The sequence below is a fragment of the Sciurus carolinensis genome, chromosome 9 (genome assembly GCF_902686445.1).
Source record: "Sciurus carolinensis chromosome 9, mSciCar1.2, whole genome shotgun sequence".
Lineage (NCBI taxonomy): Eukaryota > Metazoa > Chordata > Mammalia > Rodentia > Sciuridae > Sciurus > Sciurus carolinensis.
In genome coordinates, this window is record NC_062221.1 from 133985101 (window position 1) to 134009038 (window position 23938).

The 23938-nt window shown below is 38.2% G+C and overlaps 2 protein-coding genes across 12 annotated transcripts in view; one reads left to right on the forward strand and one right to left on the reverse strand.

The window, feature by feature from the left end:
* Window positions 1-1532: 1532 nt before the first annotated feature.
* On the reverse strand, window positions 1533-8518 carry Pigp (phosphatidylinositol glycan anchor biosynthesis class P). Of its 3 annotated transcripts, none has more exons than XM_047564531.1 (5): window positions 8382-8518; window positions 7891-7994; window positions 5336-5408; window positions 3211-3329; window positions 1533-1864 (listed from the first exon to the last, which is right to left on the reverse strand). In XM_047564531.1, the coding sequence occupies exons 2-5, from the start codon at window positions 7970-7972 to the stop codon at window positions 1734-1736; spliced, it is 405 nt and encodes a 134-aa protein (XP_047420487.1). In that variant the 5' UTR covers window positions 7973-7994; window positions 8382-8518; the 3' UTR covers window positions 1533-1733. The 3 variants fall into 3 exon arrangements, with proteins under 3 accessions (XP_047420487.1, XP_047420490.1, XP_047420489.1); XM_047564534.1 differs by having other exon boundaries at window positions 8329-8448; XM_047564533.1 differs by lacking the exons at window positions 7891-7994; window positions 8382-8518 and adding an exon at window positions 7595-7834.
* A 32-nt stretch (window positions 8519-8550) lies between these two features.
* Ttc3 (tetratricopeptide repeat domain 3) overlaps window positions 8551-23938 on the forward strand; it is a 104195-nt gene continuing 88807 nt past the window's right edge. For 3 of the 9 annotated variants that reach the window (XM_047564519.1, XM_047564520.1, XM_047564523.1), the window contains exons 1-5: window positions 8557-8766; window positions 21154-21308; window positions 21735-21777; window positions 22087-22237; window positions 22905-22992. In XM_047564519.1, coding sequence (XP_047420475.1) covers window positions 21165-21308; window positions 21735-21777; window positions 22087-22237; window positions 22905-22992 — 426 coding nt within the window. In that variant the 5' untranslated portion in view covers window positions 8557-8766; window positions 21154-21164. Of the gene's footprint in view, window positions 8767-17357; window positions 18613-21153; window positions 21309-21734; window positions 21778-22086; window positions 22238-22904; window positions 22993-23938 lie in introns of those variants that run through there. The other 6 variants (XM_047564521.1, XM_047564524.1, XM_047564526.1 and 3 more) reach the window with 5 other exon arrangements.

Here is a 23938-nt window from a genome sequence, read left to right on the forward strand (position 1 = left end):
GAGCTGGGACAAACTCGGGAACAGGGAACAGAGGATTCTTATCATCCACTGCATGCTTACTAGTCACTGAAATGGAAGCCCTAATTTTCCTATTTAAAATTCCTCCCTCTCTCCCTCCTTTCCATCAAAGAAAGAGTTAAAAATCTGCATACATTAAAATGTGTGACTCCACTCTTGTGTGTATATACTCTAAAGAAAAAAAGACCCACTGGATGGTATAGATTAGACATCGAGAGTTAGAGGGCCTTGAAGGTTAAGTAGATTTAATTTGGTCCCACTGGCTTTGAGTGTATTCTTCTAACTTTTAAACACCTTCTTTCTGTTTCTTAACCTTACACAAGGCTCATCCAAATATTAATAAGGCAGTGTTAGATGAATTTATTTACCAAATCCTCCAAATCGTCAACTACACTTCTCCAAATACCGACAATTCAGTAAAAGGCATAACCATCTACCCAGTTCCTTAATCCCCAAACACCGAGAATGACCCTTGATCACAATTTCTCAGTCAGCCCTGACTATTCTGCACAATCAGATCCACATACTTAGTCTGTTTGCTGAATTCTGACAAAAGCTGCAAAGCTATCCCTGCCTCCCCAACACCATTGCTACTTTTGTCTATGCAGCAATCATTTCTTGCAGGACTAATGCAACAGCATCCTAATGGACTCCTTCCTCACTTCCATACTCCTGCCCCATTCCCAATTCCTCTCCAGAATTATTCTCCATCCACCACAGCAATTTTAAAAAAACATAAATTAGGCCATGTCACTTCTTTTCTTAAAGACTCTAATAGCTTGGTAGTGAAAGTGCCCAATACTCATCACAATTGACTTAGGTTCAGCCTTCCTACACTGGCATACAAAGCTCTTCACTACCTGGCCTGGTCTCACTAGGCATACCTCAGCCCACATCTCTCCTTGCTCAGGTGTCTCAGGCCCCATGCTGGCTTTCTCTCTGTTCTTAGGACACACCAAGCTCCTTCCTGTCTTATAGTCACTGCTATGCCTGCATCAAACTTAGCTCATACTGCCCCTCCAATCTTTCTATGTCTGGTTGCTTTTTTTGCTATTCACATCTCAGCCCCAACAGCTTTCCTCTGAAAAGTCCTCCTTAACAACCCCAACTCAAATAGTCATCTCTTTACTTTCCAAAACATTATACTACCTTAATTCTCTGCACAGCACTCATCACAAATATCCTATTTGCTTAGTCTGCTTCAACTTGCCTCTAAAATGTAAGTTCTTTAAAGAATAAATAAAATATAAGCTCTTTGAGGGAATCTTACCATTATCCATCCCCAGTATGCAGAAAAATACCTGGAACAAGCAAGCAATCTACAAATATTTGTGTCTTAGGCATGCATCTGATAGCACAAATATTAAATGTACCCTTTACCCAAATCCAAGAGTTTGCATTCTGAGCCCCTCAGGACAAACAGGATGAAAGACACAATTGACCTTTGCAAATTATAGCATAAATGCCTCTCTGGAAGAACTCTTGATTATATCAACACATTAAAAAATTCGCTATAAGGTAATGAAGTATTTTATTTATTCTATTAATAATGAATGTTTGAAAACATTTACAATATTAATCAAAATTTACTTAAGAGAATGACTTTCTTTTTTTTACATTTCAATATTGAGCAATAAGAGAAAATAGTATAATTATGGGCAAAATTATTCTGTCAAAAACTTATCATGCTTGATGGTAGCATGTTTACATGCGACTCACTTTCTGGTGTAAAGTTCTTTGGCTGTGAGAAAGAACATTTGGTTTACTTCACTAATAGGAATATCTCTTAATGCTGGGATGGCCTCTTCTTGGTATTTCTTCTTTTGTTGGTTTGTAGCATAGTTATCTAAAAGAAAAAAACAAAAAGCTCTGTTACTTAAGCAATTTCTTCTATAGTCTCTGTGGCTGATGGAGACCCACCACAGTTCACCAGGCTGATGTTTGGATAATGACTAATAACAAGCTTAAAATAATGAAATAATTACTTAAATCTTCCCTTTAGAAGAAATGTCCCAGCAAAATTGTAATCAGCAAAGTACTTTTCTCATTTCTAATTTGGAAAAAAATTAGTATCTCACTCAACTGTACAATGATGATTAAAGTCCCATTTCACATTTCTCATAGGGACAGAATGATGTCCTGCCTTAAAGATGTAGTTAAATCAACACTGCAAAAATCCATTAAGTCATTTGGTATAAATATTCATGAAAAGTTAACAATTTCCTCTCTGCACAAATTGCCTATTTGCTGTAATTCCAGTCAAAAATGCAGGGAATGTAGTAGATAGTCAGGAAAGAGATGAAAAATAATATAATATTGATTTCTGAGATACATTGCATAGATTCATGAATAAGTGTTATTACAATGTGCAAAAAAAAAAAAAAAAAAGAAAAAAAGAAAATCATACCAGGGAACTTAAAAAATACTTCCCAGAATCTAAGAAAGCTCATAAGTCAGTTTACCTACTTTTAGAATTGAAAGGAAAGAACCTGAAAAAAAAAAAAAATCCACAAAAACATGCTGTGGCTCTTCTATCCACTTGTTTAAGATGAGGAGTACACAGCAATCTGAGGAGAATACACACCACAAATTTCCTTGTGAACAAGGTCTGTATGTACCTATTTGCCATCCCTTGAACAACAGTGACTATTTAGGATAAAGAAAGTTTCTTACGCAAAGTTACTGAGGAACATACTTCATATACTTGTACATTGCATGGGAAAGTCTACCTGTTAACTGGTGGTATAATTCATCAGAACTGATTTTATCTATGAATATAACTACTGTATATTCATCATATCTTAGTGCCTCCATGTAAACATTTTCTTTGGTATCACTTTGTACTTTTTCCCCCTATATTATTATTATTATTTGGTATTAGGAATTGAACCAGGGGCACTAAAAAAACTAAACCACATCCCCAGCCCTTTTTTATATTTTATTTAAAGAGAAGGTCTTGATAAGTTGCCTAGGGCCTTGCTAATGAGCTGAGGCCAGCTTTGAACCCATGATCCTCTTGCCTCAGCCTCCTGAACTGCTGGGATAATAGGTATGCGCCACCACCCAGGGGTCCTAGTTTCTTTTTATTGATCCAATGGGTCTTGCAACCTATTCTTGATTGCTTTTCTGATAAAAAATGCTAAAACTCCATTCTTCCATTGCCCCAACACTTTTTTTTTAATATAAATTTACCTGTGATCGTATGAATCGAGTTGAGGGGAGAAGTACTCATCATGTTAATTCCAAATAAGAGTACATAACCAATTCCTATAGTAATAAGGAGGTAGACAGGTAATGCGACTGCCCAATATCTGCAGAAGAGAATATTAATGTACATAATAGACAGCTTAACCAGTTATAATTCTCAAGAGTCACACAAAACATATCAACTTTTTAATTTTTTTTTTTTTTTTTGTGATGCTAGGGATTGAACTCAGGACATTGTGCATGCAAGGCAAGCACTCTACCAACTGAGCTATACCCCCAGCCCCTAAATTTAATTTTTATTGAAGTAATGAATGTACATAATGGTCAAACAGTTTTCTATGGGTTATAATGAAAAACTGCAGACCCCTGTCCCATTCACCCTGATCCTGAAATTCTAATCCCCAAAAGGACTCCTTTTAACACCTGAGCTGTTTCTTCTGGTACTTCTTCATTTCTACAGAACATGTTCATATTATTATTTCTTGATTTTTTTTTTTCAATTTTAGATATTTTCTATAAACTTCCTAAAACGGATATTAGGAACCTAACTCCTCCTATTCTCTTCTATATTTATGTCACAATTTCTGTTTTCAGCAGTTATTAAAAACTACTATGACTATATAAACCATGTTTGCAACTGAGAACTTTAGTATATCACCATCATATATTTTCTTGTGCATCATTTTATAAAATTAGTAATTACATCTTTTTGTCTGTTTGCTTGGTTTTCCATCTACCTGTCAATACGTTAGCCTCAAGTTCTGATATGCCTTTCAACTTACCTCTCAACACAGGCGAGCACAGTGAGTACCCCATCTTGCCATATTTTACTAATGCATTATTGTTTTAATAATTTCCTCCATTGTTTTCTCTTTCTGGAACTTCTAGATTTTTTGCCCTGAATATTTTCCTCTATTTTCCACTTCTCTTTTTGTTCTACCTTCCAGAGATTAACTTTTGATTTATCTTCCAAGCTTTCAATTAAAAATTTAATTTTGGCTATCATAATTGCCAAGAATGATAACTCCTTAAACATTCCCTTCATAGAGCATACTGTTCATTTCATAATTATAATCTTTTCTTATCTTTGAGGATTTTGTTATTTAAAAATTTTCTTCTGTATCCAGCATTACCTCAAATTTCCCTTTTTTCTTGTTTTTGTACTTCAGGTTAGAAGCTTTCTTTCAACACTTGGTAACTTATGCCAGTCCACTCATATTTTAAAATAAAGTGGTAACAAGCTAACTGAAGCACAGTGGGCAAGGACAACCAACTGGTCAGCCTTCCTCTGGTTGCTTTACTGGGGTCCTTCAAATTGCAGAAATTATAGGGTTTTTTTGTTTTACACTGTTCCACTTCCTGAGGAAGGTACTTCCATCTTTTTCTGTAAGGAGAGGGTAGTAGTGGCCTGTGAGCCCCTGGCAGGTGCTAGGGGAGGGGTGTGCCTTATCATTCACCATGCAAATGTTCACTTATTCGGGTTTGCAGTATGTGCTGCATTTCCCACACTCAGATCTAAGGCTCCAGACTAGAGACTCCCTCAGGCTTTCCACAGGGTAAATTATGTTCTGCAAAGGAGGGTAGGGATAGTCTCCCAGTTATGATGACTAAAGGAGGTAGGACTGAGGACAGAATGTTCTTTAAGTATGCTTCTGTCTCAACCAGAATTACCATGTTAAAGAGGTACTGATACCTCCAATATCTGAGCCATTGTATCATTCTAGGGCACAAATATTCTTGATGGCTTCCCTACTCTAGCTGTATAAAAAAAAGCAAACTCCCCTATCTCAATCTACTAAAAAATTTTGTTGATAACTCTTATCTGCTACTGTATTCTTTATTTCTGTGGGTTTATACCTTTAAAAAAATATAAATTTTTCCTACAGGTTCACAGTAGCAAGATTTTGGGAGGAAATGGGGATAAATGTGTGCTCACACTACCATATTTAATTAGAGTTTTATTGATCACAATCATTACAAAGTTTTCAATTTCCATATGTCCATCTATGCATTTTTAACAGAATAATGAAAGATTTAGATAGACTAAAGGAATAATATAATCTTTAAAACAGCAATAATTTTACTCTTGTTTAATACATATTAAACTTACTTTTGAGGCCAATAGGTTAAGCCTAAGGAGTTCAGCCAAGATTCAGGAATAAAAGCCCACATAAGATAAAGTACTGTAGAAGAAAATAAAAAAGAGAAAAGTAAGTAGGGCATGTATTCAATCTAAAAAGGTTCAGGTACAAAAATGCTCCTCTGTAGCGTTCCTGACTCCTCAGAAATGATTCCCCCCTTTGTTTTTCTAGGTCCTCATTCATACAATTCTTATAATATTTACCACAATTACCTTACTAGTAATTTTTTAACATCTTAATTCTCATGGTATATTTTAAGCACTTCAAGGGTATAAATCATGCTGTAGCAATTACTGTACTTCTTATAGTATCTAATTCTTTGTTTTATGTATATCAGATATTCAATACTTCATCTTCATTGTAATTATAGACATTTAGTTGCTTAAAGGGGAATTTACTCTAGTTCTGATCTGCCACATGTTGGGCTTCTGTTTGGGTGTAATCTTCTTTCCCTGAATCCCAAGTCTCTGCAGCACCCTTTATATTCTTCTGTGTAATGAGAATAGCTAAAATCTAAGTGCTCACTGTGGGGTAAGCAAAATTCTACATGCATTATTTCAGTTAATCCTCAAAAGAGTCACAAAGTATGTGTGAAATTTTTACAGATGAGAAAATGGAACTTAGAAAGATTTTATCATTTATTCAAGGAAAGTGGTAGAATAAATTTCAAACTCTCTTTATCAGTGATGACAGATTGCTTTTTGAACAAGTATGTATTATAGAAGTCTGTGTGTCAGGAGTGTGAAATATAATGAACCCTGAAGAGATAGTTTCTGCTCTGTGGAGCTTAAACTCTCGTGGTGAACAGGAACAAGTTTTTCACTTCACTGTGAATGCTAATAAATGAGTAATAAGGGATGACAAGGAGCATATTAGAGGGACCTCCTTCCACTCCTTATCATCTTTCCCGTGGATTTTCTTATTTTTGCAGTACTATGAATTTAACCCAAGGGGGCTCCACCACTGAGCTACATTCCCCAGTCCTTTATAAAATTTTATTTTGTGACAGGGTCTCCTAAGTTGACCAGGCTGACCTACACCTTGCAATCCTCCTGTCTCAGCCTCTGGAGTCTCTGGGATTACAGGCATACCCATTGCACCTGGCTCCCCCTTGCTAAAATATTTCCGCATAGTACAGGTTATCATCTGGCATTGTATTGTTTTACTTATTTAATTTGTCCATTGGCTAGTTCCTCCCACTAGAAAGCATTTTTGCTCCTCCCTGGCCTATAACACAGGTAAGCACTTAAATTTTTTAATTAATTTCTAGTTGTGGGTATCATGGAATTTCAGCCTTAAAGGCATTGCTTTTATTTATTTGTATAATTTCTAATCCTTGAAATACTATTTGAACAGGCATTTACAAAAATGATACCAGCAGCTAACAATATGTTCTTATGGTTCTTTTGCATTATGTGCTTTACATTTTATTACCCCAGTTAATGCAACAGTCAAGAGGAGCAAAGTGAAATCAGTCAATATGTCTGGGTTCAAATTCTAGTTCTATTATCTATTAGTGATCTTGGGCAAGTTACTCAAACTCCAGTATTCTCATTTTTAAAACAAGGACAACAATAAGAGTACTACCCAGGACTGTTTTATACATAACAAGCATTCAATAACCATCATTATCAATATCCTTTTACAGATAAGGACACTGTTTCCAGAGCAAATAGCAAATTTGTGGAAGTCAGAATTTAATTTTCAGCTACTACTTATTCACTTCAGACTCCATAGGCTACAGCTCTGACATTGGGTCGTTGGTTTTCAATTAGGGTTCAGAAGTATCACCATTGCTCTATCTCCCTGGTTTCCACCAAATTCCAGAAAGCTGGATTGGGGGCATTCATAATTGCCTCATAATTCCCAAATCCTTCTGGAGAGAAACTTGGGTATTGCTGTGAGACTCTCAGCATGTTAGGATCTCAAATTCCTTATCTATAAAATGGAATATTAGGGGATTAAAAAGGCCCAGGATGTAGTGGACACATCTTTCAACCTTTCTGCAGCCTAGTTCTCTTCACTCCCCCGCTCCTGCATGCAGCCCTGGAGCAATCCCAAACTCACTTCCAACCCCTGTCATGCTTTTACCCCAGGCCTATGCCACCATCTTCCTCCCCTTCTATTTATTCTTCTCGAATGGTGCCAAGGGGATGGTTCCCTGGAGGAAGCCAACTCTGAATTCCATTTGACTTCAATATGTCTGTCCTGCGATCCAAGGGACTCACCACAATGGCCGTTAACCGTGGATTTACTGCTTCCTCCACAAGACCATGCCCTCCTTACTGGCAGGGACCTGGTTTTATTCATTTTGCCACCGCGCAGTGCTGGATGAACATCTAAATCCGTTTGGCTAGAGCTGGCACACAACACTGAGCAAGCACGAGTTCCCTTCGGATTTTCTTAAAAAGGGAGGTAGGCTGAATCAACAGTTTCTGTGTGCACCTTCTAGGAACAAATGCACTGCTTCCTGGTCCTCGGACACCAGAAAAAGGCCCTGGCTGTCCTTCAGGAAAGTACTTACTGAAGCCAAACTGGGAGCTTAAGAAAAGAACAAAGCCATAAATCGCTCTTTCTGGCAGTGGCGACGGTGAATTTTCCACCATCTTCCCTGTGGCTCTGGCCAGTCTGTGGAGAAGGAACACAACCGTCAGCGATGCACCGCCTCCACCATTGGTCTGCCCTAACCTCGCCGCTCGGCGGGGGCACGGCCACTGCAGCGCACGCCGCCGGCCCCGCAGGGCCCCGGAAGCGCGCCCCGCGTGCACGCGCAAACTGCGGCGGGGGCGTCGGCGGGGTCCGGCCCCCGAGCCCTGCCAGGCTGCGGGGAGGCTGCGGGAGACTCGTGGACGCCCCGCCGCCCGCGCCCCGCCTCTCCAAGGGGCTGCAGTTCCCCGCCCTCGGCCCGGGGTCCTCCGAGGCCCACCAGCCCCTCCCGACCACTCGGGCCCTCAGCGCCCACTTCTCTGCGCAAGCGCCGGTCGGGGAGCCGCAGTGGGGGAGGAAGACACGAACCCCAGGGAAAGGCCGGGGGACGGCGCCCCTCGCCCGGGCGCAGGCGCACCGCGACCCTCGCCGGGAGGGAGCCAGCCAGCGCGGGGGCCGCGGGATCGCTCGGCGGGCGGCCGCAGAGGGGCGGGCGGCGCGGCGCGACTGCGCATGCGCGCTGCCAGCCCACGTGACGCGCCAGCCGCCTGCGCTGCCGCCCGCTCCGCCCGCCATCCGGCTGACGTGGAGGGCCGGTGGCGGCGGCGGCGGCCCGCGTCCGAGGCTCGCGGGCTGCGGGCCCGGGTGAGTGCACGCCCAGCGCGCGGCAGGGCTCCCGGAGGTGTCACCTTGTCCCGCCGCAGTCGAGATGCCCGGGGAGCGGGGCCCTCCACACCCCCTCCGTGGGTGTGTGGTGAGTGTGGGTGTGTGCGCGTCGCCCCGTCCCTCGCGGAGGTGCCCGTGGTGTCTGCGTGGGCCGCTGCCCGCGCTGAGGGGGTGTGGCTGCTGTCTGCCCGGTGGGTGTGTCCCCTTTGTCCACCCCCATGCGCGACGTGGGGGCAGCCCGTGTGCACGCACCCCCGGCTGCCCGCGCCCGGCCTGGGTTCGTGCGTGGGTGACACCTGCGGGGCGCGCGCGCGCGTGGGTCTCCTCCCGGCGCCTTTGTGTGGGGGCCGCCTTTCCGGGAGGCTGCGTGGGCGCTGCAGGCTTCGGTGGGTGGCCCCCTTTGTGTCACTGTCCCCCGGGGCGCGCGTCCCCCAGCGCGCGCGGCCGTGCTCCTGCGGTCGCGACCCTGGCCGGGAGCGTCCCCCGCGAGAGCGCGCGCCCTGCGTGTGCGCGGCCCAGGGGTCCTGTCGCCTGCATGAGCTCCTGTGCCGGCTTCGTTCGCGCGCGTTCGCGCACGTGCGCGCGCTCTTGCATGTTGATGCGTTCTCTGCGTCCTGGACACCTGTTTGGGTGGGGAGGACCGGCCGCCCAGCCCAGAGCCGGCCCCTGCGCGGGGAAGGGACCTGGGGAGGGGGACGCGCCCCCGCACTCCGCGCTCCCGGCTCCTTTGCTGAGCATCCTCCCTTGAACGCCAACGCGAAGGGGGAGGACAGCCAAGGGTCTGGCCGGCCACCTGCTCTGCAGTGTCGGCAACGTCAGCGTGACCAGTCGAGCCATCCTTCTCTGGGGACAGAACAGAGGGACCTAGCAACAAAAATTGAGCAGAGGCATGATCAGAGGTGAATGTGGGATGGTACCAGTGAGTCGGTCCAGAGGTGCCCTAGATTCGGAAAGCCTTTCAGTTGTCAGCTCCTTCCAAAATACGTGCCCCTGCCACCGGCAGATGCGTAGTAGCTATCCCTGGGCTTCTCCATGATACTTAATGGTGCAGGGTGTTTATGGCATTCACATAAATGTCTTTCGGTTCTGCCCAACGTCCTGGTGAGGGAAACAAGGTAGAAATCTGAACCTTTTACTCCTCCCTTGGGAGTAGTTTCCTTATGATTACAGCCCTAGTTAGGACACTTTTTGTTGAAAGGAATTTGCATTTTATCCTATGGATAGTGGAATTTATTACAAGGATACTTGGGGAAAGAGACTTCAAACCCATTAGGGACCCACCTACTACCCACCTATTACTCACTCCTGCTTTGCTCTCAAGGGCTGCGTTTTGGTGTCTGTTCTGCGCAATTTCCTTATTCTTGCTTAATTTCTCATTATTCTTTTAATTTCTGGAATAAATTTTGAATATAAATGGGGATTTAATCAATGATTTAGATTTTACAGATGTAATTGTTTTGCCAGATTTACTTCAAATCTTTTTTGTAAAAAAATAAATAAATAAATAAAATTCAAAGATTGTGGAGGTGATTTCAGTTCCTCCCCCTCCTTGCCTAGAGATAGCCACTGTGTTTAGGTTTGTGTAAATCATTCTTTGCATATTTTGTACTTTGCTCACCGTGAATCTATAAAGATACATAGTATTGTTGAATTTTAAACTAATGATATTAACTACTTGTGTCTTTTTGCAACTTGCTTTTTTCGCTCAGTATCACATTTAGAGATTTATATATGAATGAATTGAATGATCATATATGAATAATCTTTGGTGAATTTATTTTAATTCCTGGTATAGAATTACATTGTATGAATATACCATAATTTTTACACTCCCCTACTGGTGGACTCTGAAGTTGTTTCCAGTTTTTGACTCTTTAAAACAGTCCTGCAATAAATAACCTTTGTGCCTGTCTGCTGTGCACACATTTGGAAGTTTCTCTAGGAAGCATACCTAGTAGTAGATATGCTGGGTAGAACAGTATGTTAAATCTTCAATTTAACCAGATATTACAGAAGTTCTAAAAGTGGTTGTACCAATTTTTCCTGTCCGTTTTGAGTAAGAACACCCATTTCTTCATATCCTTGCTAACACTTTATGTTATCATACTACATTTTTTGTCTTCTCTTTACTGACCAGTTTCCTTATGACTAGCTTGCTGCTGAGTTTGCTTGCAATCACCTAGACTTTTGCCTTAGCCCTGTGTCAACCTATGGGTTCCTCTCTCACAGCTAATTAGCTCAATCTTTACTGCATTTGATCCTCAGAAAATTAATTTTGATGAACATTTATTATGTACCTAATGTTGCTATGGTTGATGTAAAGATAGGATTTCCATGATATGTTATATGTACCTCTCAAGTGGCAGGTGAGGGGACTTAATTAAAAGCATTTTTTATATGATGAATGTTTTTTTTTTAACTTTTTGTCTTTATTTTAATGTAATATTTGATATATTAAAAATGTGTAACATATGCAAGCTGTGAAGCAAAATAATAAAATGAACACCTGTGAATCAACCAATCGAAGAATCAAAATAACCAGTATTGAATGTGTTCACCCCAAAGATGATTATCTTGAATTGTGTGTTATTTCTTTCATTAAAAAATTTTTTTATCAGATTTGTAAATATCCCTCAGCAATGTATTGTATGGTTTCTGTGTTCGGAGTTAAAAAAAAATTACTGGGTATAATCTTTGGGGGCATGTTTATTTCACTAAATGTTACATTTCTAAAAGTCACTAATATTGAGAATGGATGTAAGTCATTAGTTTTTAATGCTGTGTAATATTCCACAGATGAATATAACACAGCCTATGCATTCTCCTATTGGTGGATGTTCTGGTTGTTGAGATTTTGTTACTTTGAAGATTCTTGTATACATTTTCTGGTACAGAGTTGCAAAAATTTCTTTCAATTTTCATCTTGGAATATATGACCTAGGGAAGTAATGATTTTCTAAGTAGTATGTGAGTACACGTGATATTAATGAATGAATTTCTAGATCATTAAATTCTGTATATGCTCTTCCTTGAAACTGGTAATGCCTCAGGGCGATAATAAGAACCCTGCTGGCTCAACTTTCCTTCCTTCCCTTTCACAGTAGTATTACATACAAACCACAACAAAGAACTAGGAAATACCCCCAGTGGGAAAATTCTGGAAAACAAAGAGATAATTTAAAATACAGTGTATAGTGTTGAGGAAAGCCTCTTTTAGTCTAGCACCACCGTTCCATTATTTCAAGAGATGCATGTCCAATAAAATTTCACTTTTTCTGTTTAATTATCAGTGTATAAAGTTATTTTGATCAACTGTATACTCATTCATAATTATGCATTTAAAAGAATCATTTTACTTTAAAATGCCACTATAATACTCTATAAAATAATCATTCACAATTATTTAAACTTAAAGCTGAAATTTTTTAGATGTCATTGAAACGTGAAAGATACATGATTTTTCAAACACATTTTTGGTGGTTTATGAGAGGAAAAAAAAAGTTAGAATACCACCATGGTAAACTGTGTGCTATAAGTGGGATTGCTGGGTCAAAGGCTGTGTGAACGTTCAACTTCACCAATGATTCCAGTTTGTGTCTTGAAGTGGTCGTATCAGTTTATACTTTGGCCAACAGATTTGTCAACCTAGATACTTTTTTAAAAATTGTTTTTATAAGTTGTAGATGGAGACAATACCTTTGTTTTATTTATTTTTATGTGCTGCTGAGGATTGAACCCAGTGCCTCACACATGCTAGGTGAGTGCTCTACACTTAGCCACAACCCCAGCCCCATCAACTTACTTTCATCAACAGTGTGTAAGTTGATGTGCAACCTCTTCAATACTTACATTAGATGTCCTAATATTTGCCATTGGAATGCGTATAATAGGATACATTGTTGTGGTTTTAATTTGCATTTGTTTGATTATTGAGATTGAACATCTCTTCATATATTTATGAACCACCTGTTTTCCTTTTATGAAATACTTGGTCATGTCTTTTTATCCTTTTTTTTCTATTGACTTGTCTTGTAAAACTGACAAATTAGTAGCAGGTCTTTTGCTGACTATATACTTTGTAAATATCTTCTTCCAGTTTGTGACCAGTCTTTTTAGTCTTTATGTTGTATTTCACTCTTCCTTAATTTTAATGTTCTATAACTGGAAACCTTCCATGTTCTGGGTTTATGAAGATATTCTCCCATGTTTCTTTTTAGAAGTTTTAAAATAACACCTGTCACATTTAAATTCATAATCTATCTGAAATTGATTTTTTTTTTTTGAATGGCATTAGTGATCCACATTCTTTGTATCTCCTCCCCAAGTGGCTCCAGCCTCTCTGTCACTCGTAATCTGCTGCACCGTCTCTTTTACATCTTTGGCTTCTGTGTGCATAATGGTTCTGGTTTGCCTTTCTGCATCACTTGTCACCTGTTCTGTGTCATATGCAGTCTGTTTCTGAGTAGATACTTTCACTGTCTTAATCATTAGTGCTATTATTTTACTAGAAATCTTGATATCTGGGAAGGACTTGAGTGCCAGCTGTTTTTGACATTTGTTCTTTAAGAATCAGTTTGTTATACATGACATGAAAAATCCTTTGGTACTTAATTGAAATTTATGGAGTAAGTTTTGGGGAGAATTAAAATCTTGAGAATTTTGAGCCTTTTGAGAATATGGCATTTCCATTTATTAGGTTTTCAGCGTCTTAGTGTAGTTTTATAGTTTTCTTTGTAGAGATTTTCCACTTTTAAGTGTTGATTCCAATGTTTTAAATTGTTGTTGATATTATAAGTGGCAGTGTTTAAGAATCTTATTTTCTGACAATTATTTGTAAGTAGCAATTTAATGTTTTTAATATTGCTCCTTAGCTATCCACTTGATAAATTCTTAATATTTTAATATACTTCCTGAAATTCCTTTGGGTTTTTTATGTGAATAATTATATCATTTGCAAATGGTGACAGTTTGGATTCTTCCTTTCCAGTTATTTTTCCTTTTATTTTTCTTGGTTTAATGTCCTGGCACACTTAGATCTGTGTTCAATAGGGTGATTATGGTTGTTCATTAGAAGTGAGTTGTCATAGTGGGCTTACAGGTCTCAGTCCCAATTTAAAGGGAGTGATTTCTCATGAAGAATAACATTTGCTATGAGCTTTTGTAGATACCTTTGATTGTGTTCAGGAAATCTGCCGTTTTGTCAGGTTTTTTTGCATCTATTGAGAAATATCTCATTTTTTCCTTTTTTTTTTTCTCTAATCTGTTATAAATGTAATGAATTCCAATTTATGGATTTAAAAATTCTTTATTCTCTTTATTCCTGAGATAAACCCAAACTTTTCTTGATGGATTATCTTTTTATGAACTCCTGGATTCACTTTGCTAATATTTTCTTTAGAGTGTTTTATTCTTTTTATAAATAGAATTCTTTTATTGTGGATGGACACAATAACTTTATTAATTTTTACGTCATGCTGAGTCTCGAACCCAGCGCCTCACACATGCCAGGCATTCGCTCTGCCACTGAGCCACAGCCGCAGCTCCCCCTCTTTTACTTTATTGACTCTCTTTGTCTGATTCTGGTATTTAGGTTACACAGAACTTAGACAATGACTTAACAAGTAGTTCCTTTTTTTCTGTTCTCTGGGAGAGTTTGGATTGTTGTGATTTGTTTCTTAAAAAATTGGTGAAACCTGTTTGAAAATGACCTGGATCTAATGTTTGCTTTGTGGAAGCTTAGTAGTCATTAGCAGTTGAATGGTAGTAGGAGAGTGGAGAGTTCAGGTGTTCTCTTTTAGTTTTGATAAGTTTTAGAAAATTGTCTTTTCACCAACGTGTTTAAAGTTTATTGGCATCAAGTTCATGGTATTTTAATTCCTCTTTCCATCTTTGCTTTATTTGGATGTTCCCTTTTCTCATTTAGAATATTATTTATGCCTGATTTATCTCTTGTCTCTCTTTTTATTTTATTAGTTTTCCCAAAAGTTTGTCTGTTTTGTTAATCCTCACAAAGAACTAACTTTTTTGGGGTGCTAGGGATGAACCCAGGGTCTAGTGCATGCTGATTTCCCCCCTTTTATTTATTATTTCCTTCCCTTTCTTTTCTTTTTTATTCTTTTATTTTTCTAACTTAAATTGCATGCTTAACATTAATTTTTAGCTATTCTTATTTTCTAGTATAAGCATATAATGCCATAAATTTCCTTAAGATGCATTTTTTCTTTAACAGTTTGTAATGCTTTTATTAAGTAAAAAATTCAATTTTGATTTTTTTTACTTATTATTTAGAAATACCTTTAAAAATTTTTTTTTTTAGTACCAGGGATTGAACCCAGGGGATCTTATTAACCACTGCACCACATCCCCAGCCCTTTTTTTCTTTAAATTTTTTGTTGTAGATGGACGCAATACCTTTATTTTGTTTATTTTTTTTATGTGGTATTGAGGAGCAAACCCAGAGCCTCCCTCGTGGTAGGCAGTCGCTCTACCACTGAACCACAATACCAATATCCCTAGTTCGTTTTTATATTTTATTTAGGGACAGGGTCTTACTGAGTTGCTTAGGGCCTCACTAAGTTTCTTGAGGCTGGCTTTGAACTCACAATCCTCCTGTCCCAGCCTTCCAAGCTGCTGGGATTACAGGTGCACCACTGCCCCCAGTGTGTTTTTCTTTTCAGATATCTGCATTAACGTTTTCATTGTTTTAATTTTCAGATGTATCTATGTTAAATTATTTTTTTCACCTATGTGTCAGAGAATGTGCTCTTTTTAAAAACAATCTTTTGCCCTTGTTTTATGACCTTGTCCATAGTGAATTCTATAATTTTTCTATAACCATCGAAGAAATTGTATTGTTCAGTCTTTATTAGTCTTTGTCATATAATTAATTGAGAGAAGTATGTTGTAGTCTTCTGTTCCCTTCTAATAGACTTTTCTGTACTTCTAATCATTTCTTGTTTTTATGTATTTTGAGGCACTCTTATTAGCTGCATACAAGCTTAACATTTTCTCTTAACATTGTTTACTCTGTCTGGCTCCTCTCCATTCCTAATCTTGATTATTTTGACTTCGAGTCTTTTGGTGATAATTTATCTGGAATATGCTTTTCATTTTATTTTCACTTTTTCATATTACAGGATTTATCTTTAATTAGTATGATTACACATTCTTTTAGTTCAAGTCTCTTGATTGGTGGTCAACTCAGTTTTTATCTAAAACCTTTTTTTTTTTTTTGCTGCTGGGGATTGAACCCAGGGTCTTGTGCATGCAAGGCAAGCACTCTACCAACTGGAGATATAGCTCAACCCTAAAACTATTTTTATTTTACACTTTTCTTAAGAGAATATGGTGAGAATATTATGCAAAGTCTGCTGCCAGTTTTATTTATGCCTTTTGAAGAAAATATCCTTTTTCTTATAGCTTCATTGGATTTTCTGTCTTTGATGTTATATGATTTCACTTCTAAGTTTAGATTAAAATTAATTTTTTTATCCTATTTTGGATACTTGTGTTTCTTTATTCTGTATGTTGTCTTTCATGAGATCTAGAAGATTCTGAGCCCTAAATTCTTTAAATATTGCTCTTTTTTATTTTGTCTGTTCTCCCCTTCTGGAGCTTTAACTGGCTATGTGTGTGTTAAATTGTTTCCAGATTGCTTACTCTTCCCCCTTCATATTTTTCATCTTGTTTCCTCCTTAGTAAAATTTTTAGTGCTGGGTAATTTCATCCTTCTTATCTTCTAGTTTGCCAATTTTCTCTTCAGGTGTGCCTAATTTTCTTTCTAACCTATCCCCTCCCACATTTTTTCAAAACTTTTAACAATTATATTTTTAATTTCTCAAAGTTCAACTTGGTTATTTTTCATATATGCCCAGTCATTCTTTGTAGTCTCATGTTACTTACTCATTTTTGGAAATCTGTAGTTATTCATGGACTGTATCTGGAAATATCAGTGGCTGATATCCTTAGGGGATCCAAATTTATTGCTGTTTTTCCTTCTGTTGGCTGTCCCTCATGGTGGCTTATTATGTCCAGTGCTTGGTGATCACCAATTATGAACTCTAAAGATCTATTTGATAGATCTTCATGGGAATCTTGAGAGCCTAACTGGAAGATACTTTTCTTTCTGAAAGCAGTTGTATCAGCTTTGACTGGGAGCCAGGAGCTTAACTAGACCCACTTTTCAATTCTGACATTTTACTTCTGGTCTAGGATTTACTGTCCTGATACTATTATAGCTTTTGGCTGCCAAGTTTAGTTCCTGTCTAAAAATTTGCTGCTTTTCTGGGGAGAAGGTCTCCTGAAATGTATTTCTGTGAACAGAAAATACTTCAAAAAGTGTTTTTAAAAAATCCGAGATCTGCTTTTTTTTGCATTGGTAGTGTTCTTCAGTATCTAGTTCATCATAACTGATGCGATCAGAAATTATTTTAATACTGATTTTAGTAGTATATTTTAGTTTGTATTAGAAAAATTCTATTGTATCAAACATAGGATTTCTTGGTGTTGTTAAATTTTCTATTAAAACAGTTATTTTTAAAAAGCTGTGTTATTCTAAAGGAAAATATTAAATAAATAATAGTATAGGTGGCAAGCAGATTACACAATGTATCCTCTGAACTCATAGTGACCTTACAGAGATGAACCTGTGGTGATCAAACAGTATGAGAACTGTGGTCAGGAATGGGTAGGATGTTCCAGGCTTCTAGGGTAGAGGTGCAAAACTAAACTTGGTGCTGTGGGAAGTGCTTCCTGGAATTGAGTGTTAAGGATTGGTAGGCACTAGGTCGTCAGAGAGGAAGGTTTGTTTAGGAGTGATGGGCAGTTGACTATGACTGGCTTCCTTGTTATATTTCACGATGTGACTGGAGATAGAAGCAGGAATAGGATCACGTAAGACTTATGCTTATAGTAGGGAGGTTGAACTTCATTCTGATAAGGAAAGCTATTGAATGATTTTCTGTGGTAAAATTATATGATAAAATTATGATCAGTGTTTTAGAGGATACCAGGTTGAATGGTAAACCACCAGTTAAGAGATGGCTTGTTGCATTATTTCAGAGGGAAGAAGGTAAAGGTACAACTAAGATAGTGGCACTGGGTATGAAGAGGTGGATGTATCTAAATTTAGATTTCTCGAGGGAGGAAATGCAGTAGTTAGTGGTCAGTTGGATAGAAATGTAGAAGGAAACTCGGTAGTCTAGATTGACCCCCAGGTTTTTGGTTTGGGTAACCATGTGGCATGTCAAGCAATTGACCGATAAATAGCATACAGAAAGAGGAAAGAACTTGGTTTCATTTGGTTTTGTTTTTTTGTTTTATTTTGTTTTTTCTTTTGAGGAAAAAGTTGTTTGTTTTCCAACTTTCTGAATCTGAGGGGCTTGTGGGACATCTTGGTTAAGATCCAATAGCAATTGACACAGAAGGTCAGAAGTTAAGAGAAGGATTTGGGATTTTGGCATTTGGCAGTTTGGAAGCCATCGTTTCCTACAGTACCATATCAGATAATTTTAAGTGGTACGTGGATAAGTACTTGAAATTTTTTAATAGTTAGAGTTTTATGTGTATGAAAAACTTGCATATTAAACCTATATCATGGATATTATCACTTAGGCCAAGTGGATACAATGAAAGGGAAATGTTAGTAAAAATACATGTGATATATGGAAATGGCAAAAATCATGGTGAAGCTATGCAAATAATGAAAGTTCAGAAAGTGCCGTTTTAAGCCATGGGTGTGGTGGATAAGGTCACCAAGGAGAGAGTAAGAGTGAGAAGAAAAGAGAGTTGACATTTGGGTGGCGGGGAATGGAGAAGAAGAGCCCATGAAGGAGACTGAGGAAGAGCAGCCAAACGAGTAGGAGGAGAACCAGAAGATGGTCTTTGGAGTCCAGATGAAGAGTTCTGAGGAGGAGGAATTGGTCTACAGCGTCAAGTAAGTTGTAAGCTGAAAAGTGCTCTTTGGATTTAGCAATTAAGGTAGACCATTTAGCTAGAAGCATCCAAACAGAAGTTTTTTAAAAAAATTTTTATCTAATTTTAGTGTTAATAATAGCTGGTATTTATAGCATTTCCTATATGCTCAGTGCTCTTCAAAGCACTCAACATAAAAAAAACTGATCAATCAGGTAGGTAGTGTCATTATTTCCACTTGATGTGATGTGAGGAAACTGAAGCCCAGAGAAGTTAAGTAGTTTGCCCAAGATGACACACCAAGGAAATGGGTGAGTCAGGGGCTCAAGCCCAGGCATTCTGGCCCCAGAGACCATGCTCTTAACCATTTTGCCACATTGCCTCTCTAGTTAAAACAAAATAGAAAAAAAAAATTAATGTTGTAATTACTATACAATTGGTGCTGGTTGTGGTATCACGAGATCTGCCAGGCTTAAAAGACCAGCGTCATGTCTTGATGGCTGAGTCAGCCAATGGTTTTGTAATCAGCACCATGATGGCAATATGTAGGCTGTGACAGTTCTTGGCTCTTTCTGTATTTATACCAAAAACATTTGTAAGGAAAGTGAATTAAATAGTATATATATTTCTTGGGATAACATTTATCTCATTTTATGTGTCTTACTTTGGGTACTATCATGTCTGGTTTTTTATGGCCATTGTTACTTTTATAGTTAAATTCTTTAAACTTTGGAAATATTGTTCATGCTGAGTAGGTCAAGTTCCAGGCATTATAGATAGCCAATTTATTTATAGAAGATGACTAATGACCTTAATGGAAGCAGTTTTCCTTGAATGGTGGAAATGGAAACCAAATTGTAGGAAACTGAAAATGAGTAAGAATGGAGGATTTGAACAGGAGAAAAAGGAAGAAAAGTCCTTGATGATGTTGAATGGCTGTGGGAGGAGACAGAAAATGCGAGCTGTAATGACCCTTGGTGTGAAGAGGGAAGTTGAGCTGAGTGAAGGATTTAAAAATTGTTTCAGACATGGATGGTGGTCTGAAGTGTGTCCCTAAGAAGGAATAGCCTGATGAGGTAGGTAGGCAGTGAAATTCAAGGCTAGGGTGTTGTCTGAATGGGTCTTGATGAGGTTGGAATAAGTGATGGAATTTGGAGGAGGAGGAGGAAGAGGAGGAGGAGGAGAGAGAGGAACTAGTTGCCAGTGTTCTTAAACATGACAGTAACCAAGAGGTAAATAACTGGTATTGACAAGGAAAGATGGATGCAAAATACAGTGTTTGAGGGAAGAGACTTTGGAATCAGAAGACTGAGTGTGAATCTTTTCTAGCTTGGTGACCTTGATCAAATTACTTAATTTTACTGAGACTGTTTTCCCATTTTTATAGTGGAGATGTTGTGTGGGACTACTGAGAATTGCTGGGAGGATTAATGAGATGATAGCTTGTAAAGTACTTGGTACGGTATGTGACAATAGAATAAGAGTTTGCTAAAAAGTCTGTTACTCTTTTCACTTTTGATATTGTGAGGTTTTAATACATTAAATTGGATACAATAAGAAGGATTGGTTAAAGGAATATTTCAAGGACTGGTGGTGGTCTTGCTTAGGAAAAAAGAAACTTTACTAGTTTGTTCTAATCATAATGGGATTACAGTGAAGTGAAAGGTGTAAGAAATGGTCTCAATCATGGTGCTGGTGATGGTAGAAAAAGAAAGCCATTATTTGGGCAAGAGCTAGAAGAATAAAACGCATTTTTCAGTGATATTTAGTGTAGCTGTTCTCTGATAGCTATAAAAATCTTCATTATTGAGCTTTCTTCAGGGAAAACAAAAACAAAACCTTAGTCTGAAACTCTGGCCCTAGTTTCTCTTTCCCCCCATTGAAATAAGCATTTTTAAAACATGTCTTTGATAATGTGAGGTTTCTTCCCCTTGGTGGTCTAGCAGTGCTGTGTGTTGTGGTAGCTGGGAGAACATTAGAAGAAGGCAGTTAGGAGATGGCATGTCTGGATGTGGCCACTTGATAGATCCACCCTGGACCAAGATGGAGAAACACTGAGAGACACACAGGGGAATACGAGCACTGATAGGAAACATGGTGTTTCTCACTGGTCAGGATTTAGTTCAGGCCAGGACACTGAGAATGTAGCAGTTCATGGATGCTAAAGCATGGGATGCAGTAAAAGCAGGTGTGGTTAGAGTGCAGCAGTGGGAGAATGTCTTTCCGTTTTCAGCAGTTAATGAGGGCTTACTGTATACTAGGCACATACAAAGTAAATAAGAATGCCCTTATCTTCTATCTAAGGGATACATGTAAACAGAAAAATTCAGAGTAGTGATGGTGAATATCTGAATCTGAGGAAAGGAAGAAACAGATAAAACTATTGGGAGAGAGTCGGAGGAAAAGAATAGCAGAATGAGGACAAAAATCAGTGTTCTAATGAGAGTTCCTTGAAGCATAGGTTTTAAGTATTTTTCTATTATACTATAGAAGCCAGGAAAACTGCTACTCATGTCATCCTGAATGATTTAATTACTGAACTGGGTGTGTGTTGTTTCCTTAGGATTGTGTACCATGGACGATTTTACCGAGGGAGATTTCACTGTGGCGGATTATGCGTTGTTGGAAGATTGCCCTTACGAAGATGATTGTGTCTTTGCTCCTGAATATACGACCGATGACTACGTTCGTGTGACTCAGCTTTACTGTGATGGAGTGGTAAGTAGGTTTGTCAAATTTTTGTTTTTAACATGGCATCCTAAAGGCTTTCTGGTTTAGGGCATCCGAGTAAAGATGTTTTTTGTGGCTGTGGGTTTTTACAGGAAGGTACACATGCTTTTGAAGAGGTTATTCTTCAAAAGAAGTAAGCAATGCCTCAACAATAAGAATGGATTTCAGAGAATGAGTGACGGAAAGAGGTGGCTTTCTGACTTAGAAAAACTCCTTGATGGAGTTGTAGAAACAAACTCAAGAAATGTGAAAAAGCCCTTAAATTAAGACTCACTGGCTACAGATATATTCAAAGCATATAAGTAATGTAAACTGAATTTTTTCAGTTTAATTCTGCTAATCTTTAGATTAAAAATCAAAACTGTACTTATGTATTTTACTAGTTGCAAATCAAAATAATTTTCTTCTTTTTAGGGTATGAAGTATAAAGATTATGCCCAAAGTGAGAAACATTTAGGTGAGCATTTCGACACGTTAATGTTAATTTATTGAAGGACCATAAAGGGAAGTTTATCTATGTAATCATATCAACAAAACAGATTTATATGTCTTTTTAAAAATAGATTTTTTTTTTTTTTCTGGAAACTAAAACCTTTTGTTAAAATAGAGTTTTAGCTAACACTTAAATATTCTTAACATCTAACAGGTTAAAACATTAATTTATTTCTTGTCTTCTCACCCATTTTTACCTTTTCTGTATTAACAGTGTTGATTCATTAAAAACAAGGCACAAATATTAATTTTAAACTTTTTTATTTTAATTAAGAATTTGACATCTGCAATATATGGTGTAGTAAACCACTTTCTGTCCTGCAAGATTACTGTGATGCCATTAAAATATATATCTTCTGGCCACTTCTTTTTCAACATCAGCACAGTTCTGTAATATCACGATTACATCCCTGTGTGGAGACCACGTAAGTTACTATATGTTATTAATTTTGAATGAGCAGTGATCAGCATGCAGCACAGTACTAAGGAATGCCAAGTACAATGGAAGGCTTACGCCTCATTCTTTTTTTTTTTTGGTACTGTGGGTTCAACTCAGGGTCTCTCCCATGCTAGACAAGCACTATCACTGAGCTACACCTCCATCCCTTTTTAAAAGCTTTTATTTTGAGAGGGGCAGTTTCACTAAATAGCCCAAGCTAGACTTGAACTTGAAATCCTCCTGCTCAGCCTCTAGAATAGCTAGGATTTCAGGCATGTGCCACCACAGCTTGCTTATCCCTCATTCTTATGTGCTTTTGAGTTTTGCTTTTAACAGGTACAAAAAGTAACTTCTTGGAATTTGAATATGAAAAATAAATTATAACTATAGCAAAATAATTCTGAATAGAAATAGTAGACTTGAAGTTAAGTCAGGAAAAATTAACATACTTTTATAAATGTCAGTGTTATCAAACAGAAGAGGGACAGAATATGTGGTTTGGTTCATTTAATAAACTCCTTACTCATATTACCTAGAGTGAAGAAAAGAACTGAATTTTTTTGTCAGATAACTTGTAATATAATTAAGCATAAAATTAAATGAATTTGTATATGTGAGAATGTAATCTTTTAAAAAATAAATTTGTCTTTAAGCAGTTCTCGTGCTTCTGAGATAAGTTTGAAGAAATTACAGTATCTTGAATTGATGGAAGATATTGTGGATTTGGCAAAGAAAGTCGCGGTAAGTATTAGAGTATAGCCCAACCCCACCCCCTCCCTTAAGGAATATAAATGCACAGCATCATGCCTGTGTTACCAATTTATAGCAGTTAACAGATAAGCTTTTAGTTTTCTTTACCTGAGATTATTCTGCTCTCCACGTGTGCACGGTATGGAACTGATCAGGTTGATGGCCAATGTCCTGGTTCTGACATGCCATAATGAACCAGGACTGCTTCTTGATATTAAAGGAGAGAAATTATAATTTGTCACAAATGAAAGGGGGCCCTGGTTCATAGAAGCCTTTGTCACAGCTTCTGAAAGCAGTGGACTCTCTTTGACATGAAAACATACCACTGTTGACAAATACTTTGCCTTTGGGATAAAATTTATTAGGATAGATTTGAGGAGGTATCTTTGTACTATGGTGAGACTCTCTCTTTTTAAAAACCATTTGATAATTTTTCTTGTTTCAGTTGATTTTAGAACCAGGTGTTATGCTTGATTTTATTCTGGTTGCAAACTTAAATTTAGAAAGGACATTTTGGTGTTTCTCACTGATAATTGTTTACAATAACATACCAGCCAGTGTACCTTTATAAAAAGTTTACGTCCAATGAAAATTTACACAAAATCATTTTATTACTAGAACTGTAGAACTCTTGTTTTAGAGTTTTTAAGGGGTAAATTGATCATGTAAGTGCTTGTGGGAAATATACTACTATGTAATACAGTCACATCATTTAACGATGGGGATACATTCTAAGGAATCAAGTGGTTTTGTTGTCTGAATATCAAATAGTATACTTAACATAGACCCAGGTGGTATATAGATCAGTCACTGAATGTGGCCTCTTAATGCTATTAAGGGACATAGTGAATACAGGTGACTCTGCTGACATAATGGCATGCTACTTTACAGTGAAGTTTTTCTTATTTCAATAAGTAATAGTACACTCTAAAATAAC

Bases quoted from the DNA above. Each gene is read 5' to 3' on its own strand.
- Pigp (XM_047564531.1), bottom strand. From the start codon at position 7,972: ATGGTGGAAAATTCACCGTCGCCACTGCCAGAAAGAGCGATTTATGGC. The intron at 3,330-5,335 runs GTAAGTTTAATA...TCTCTTCTGCAG, and splicing joins TTAACCTATTGGCCTCAAAA to ATATTGGGCAGTCGCATTAC. The intron at 1,865-3,210 runs GTAAATTTATAT...TTTTTCTTTTAG, and splicing joins CTCGATTCATACGATCACAG to ATAACTATGCTACAAACCAA.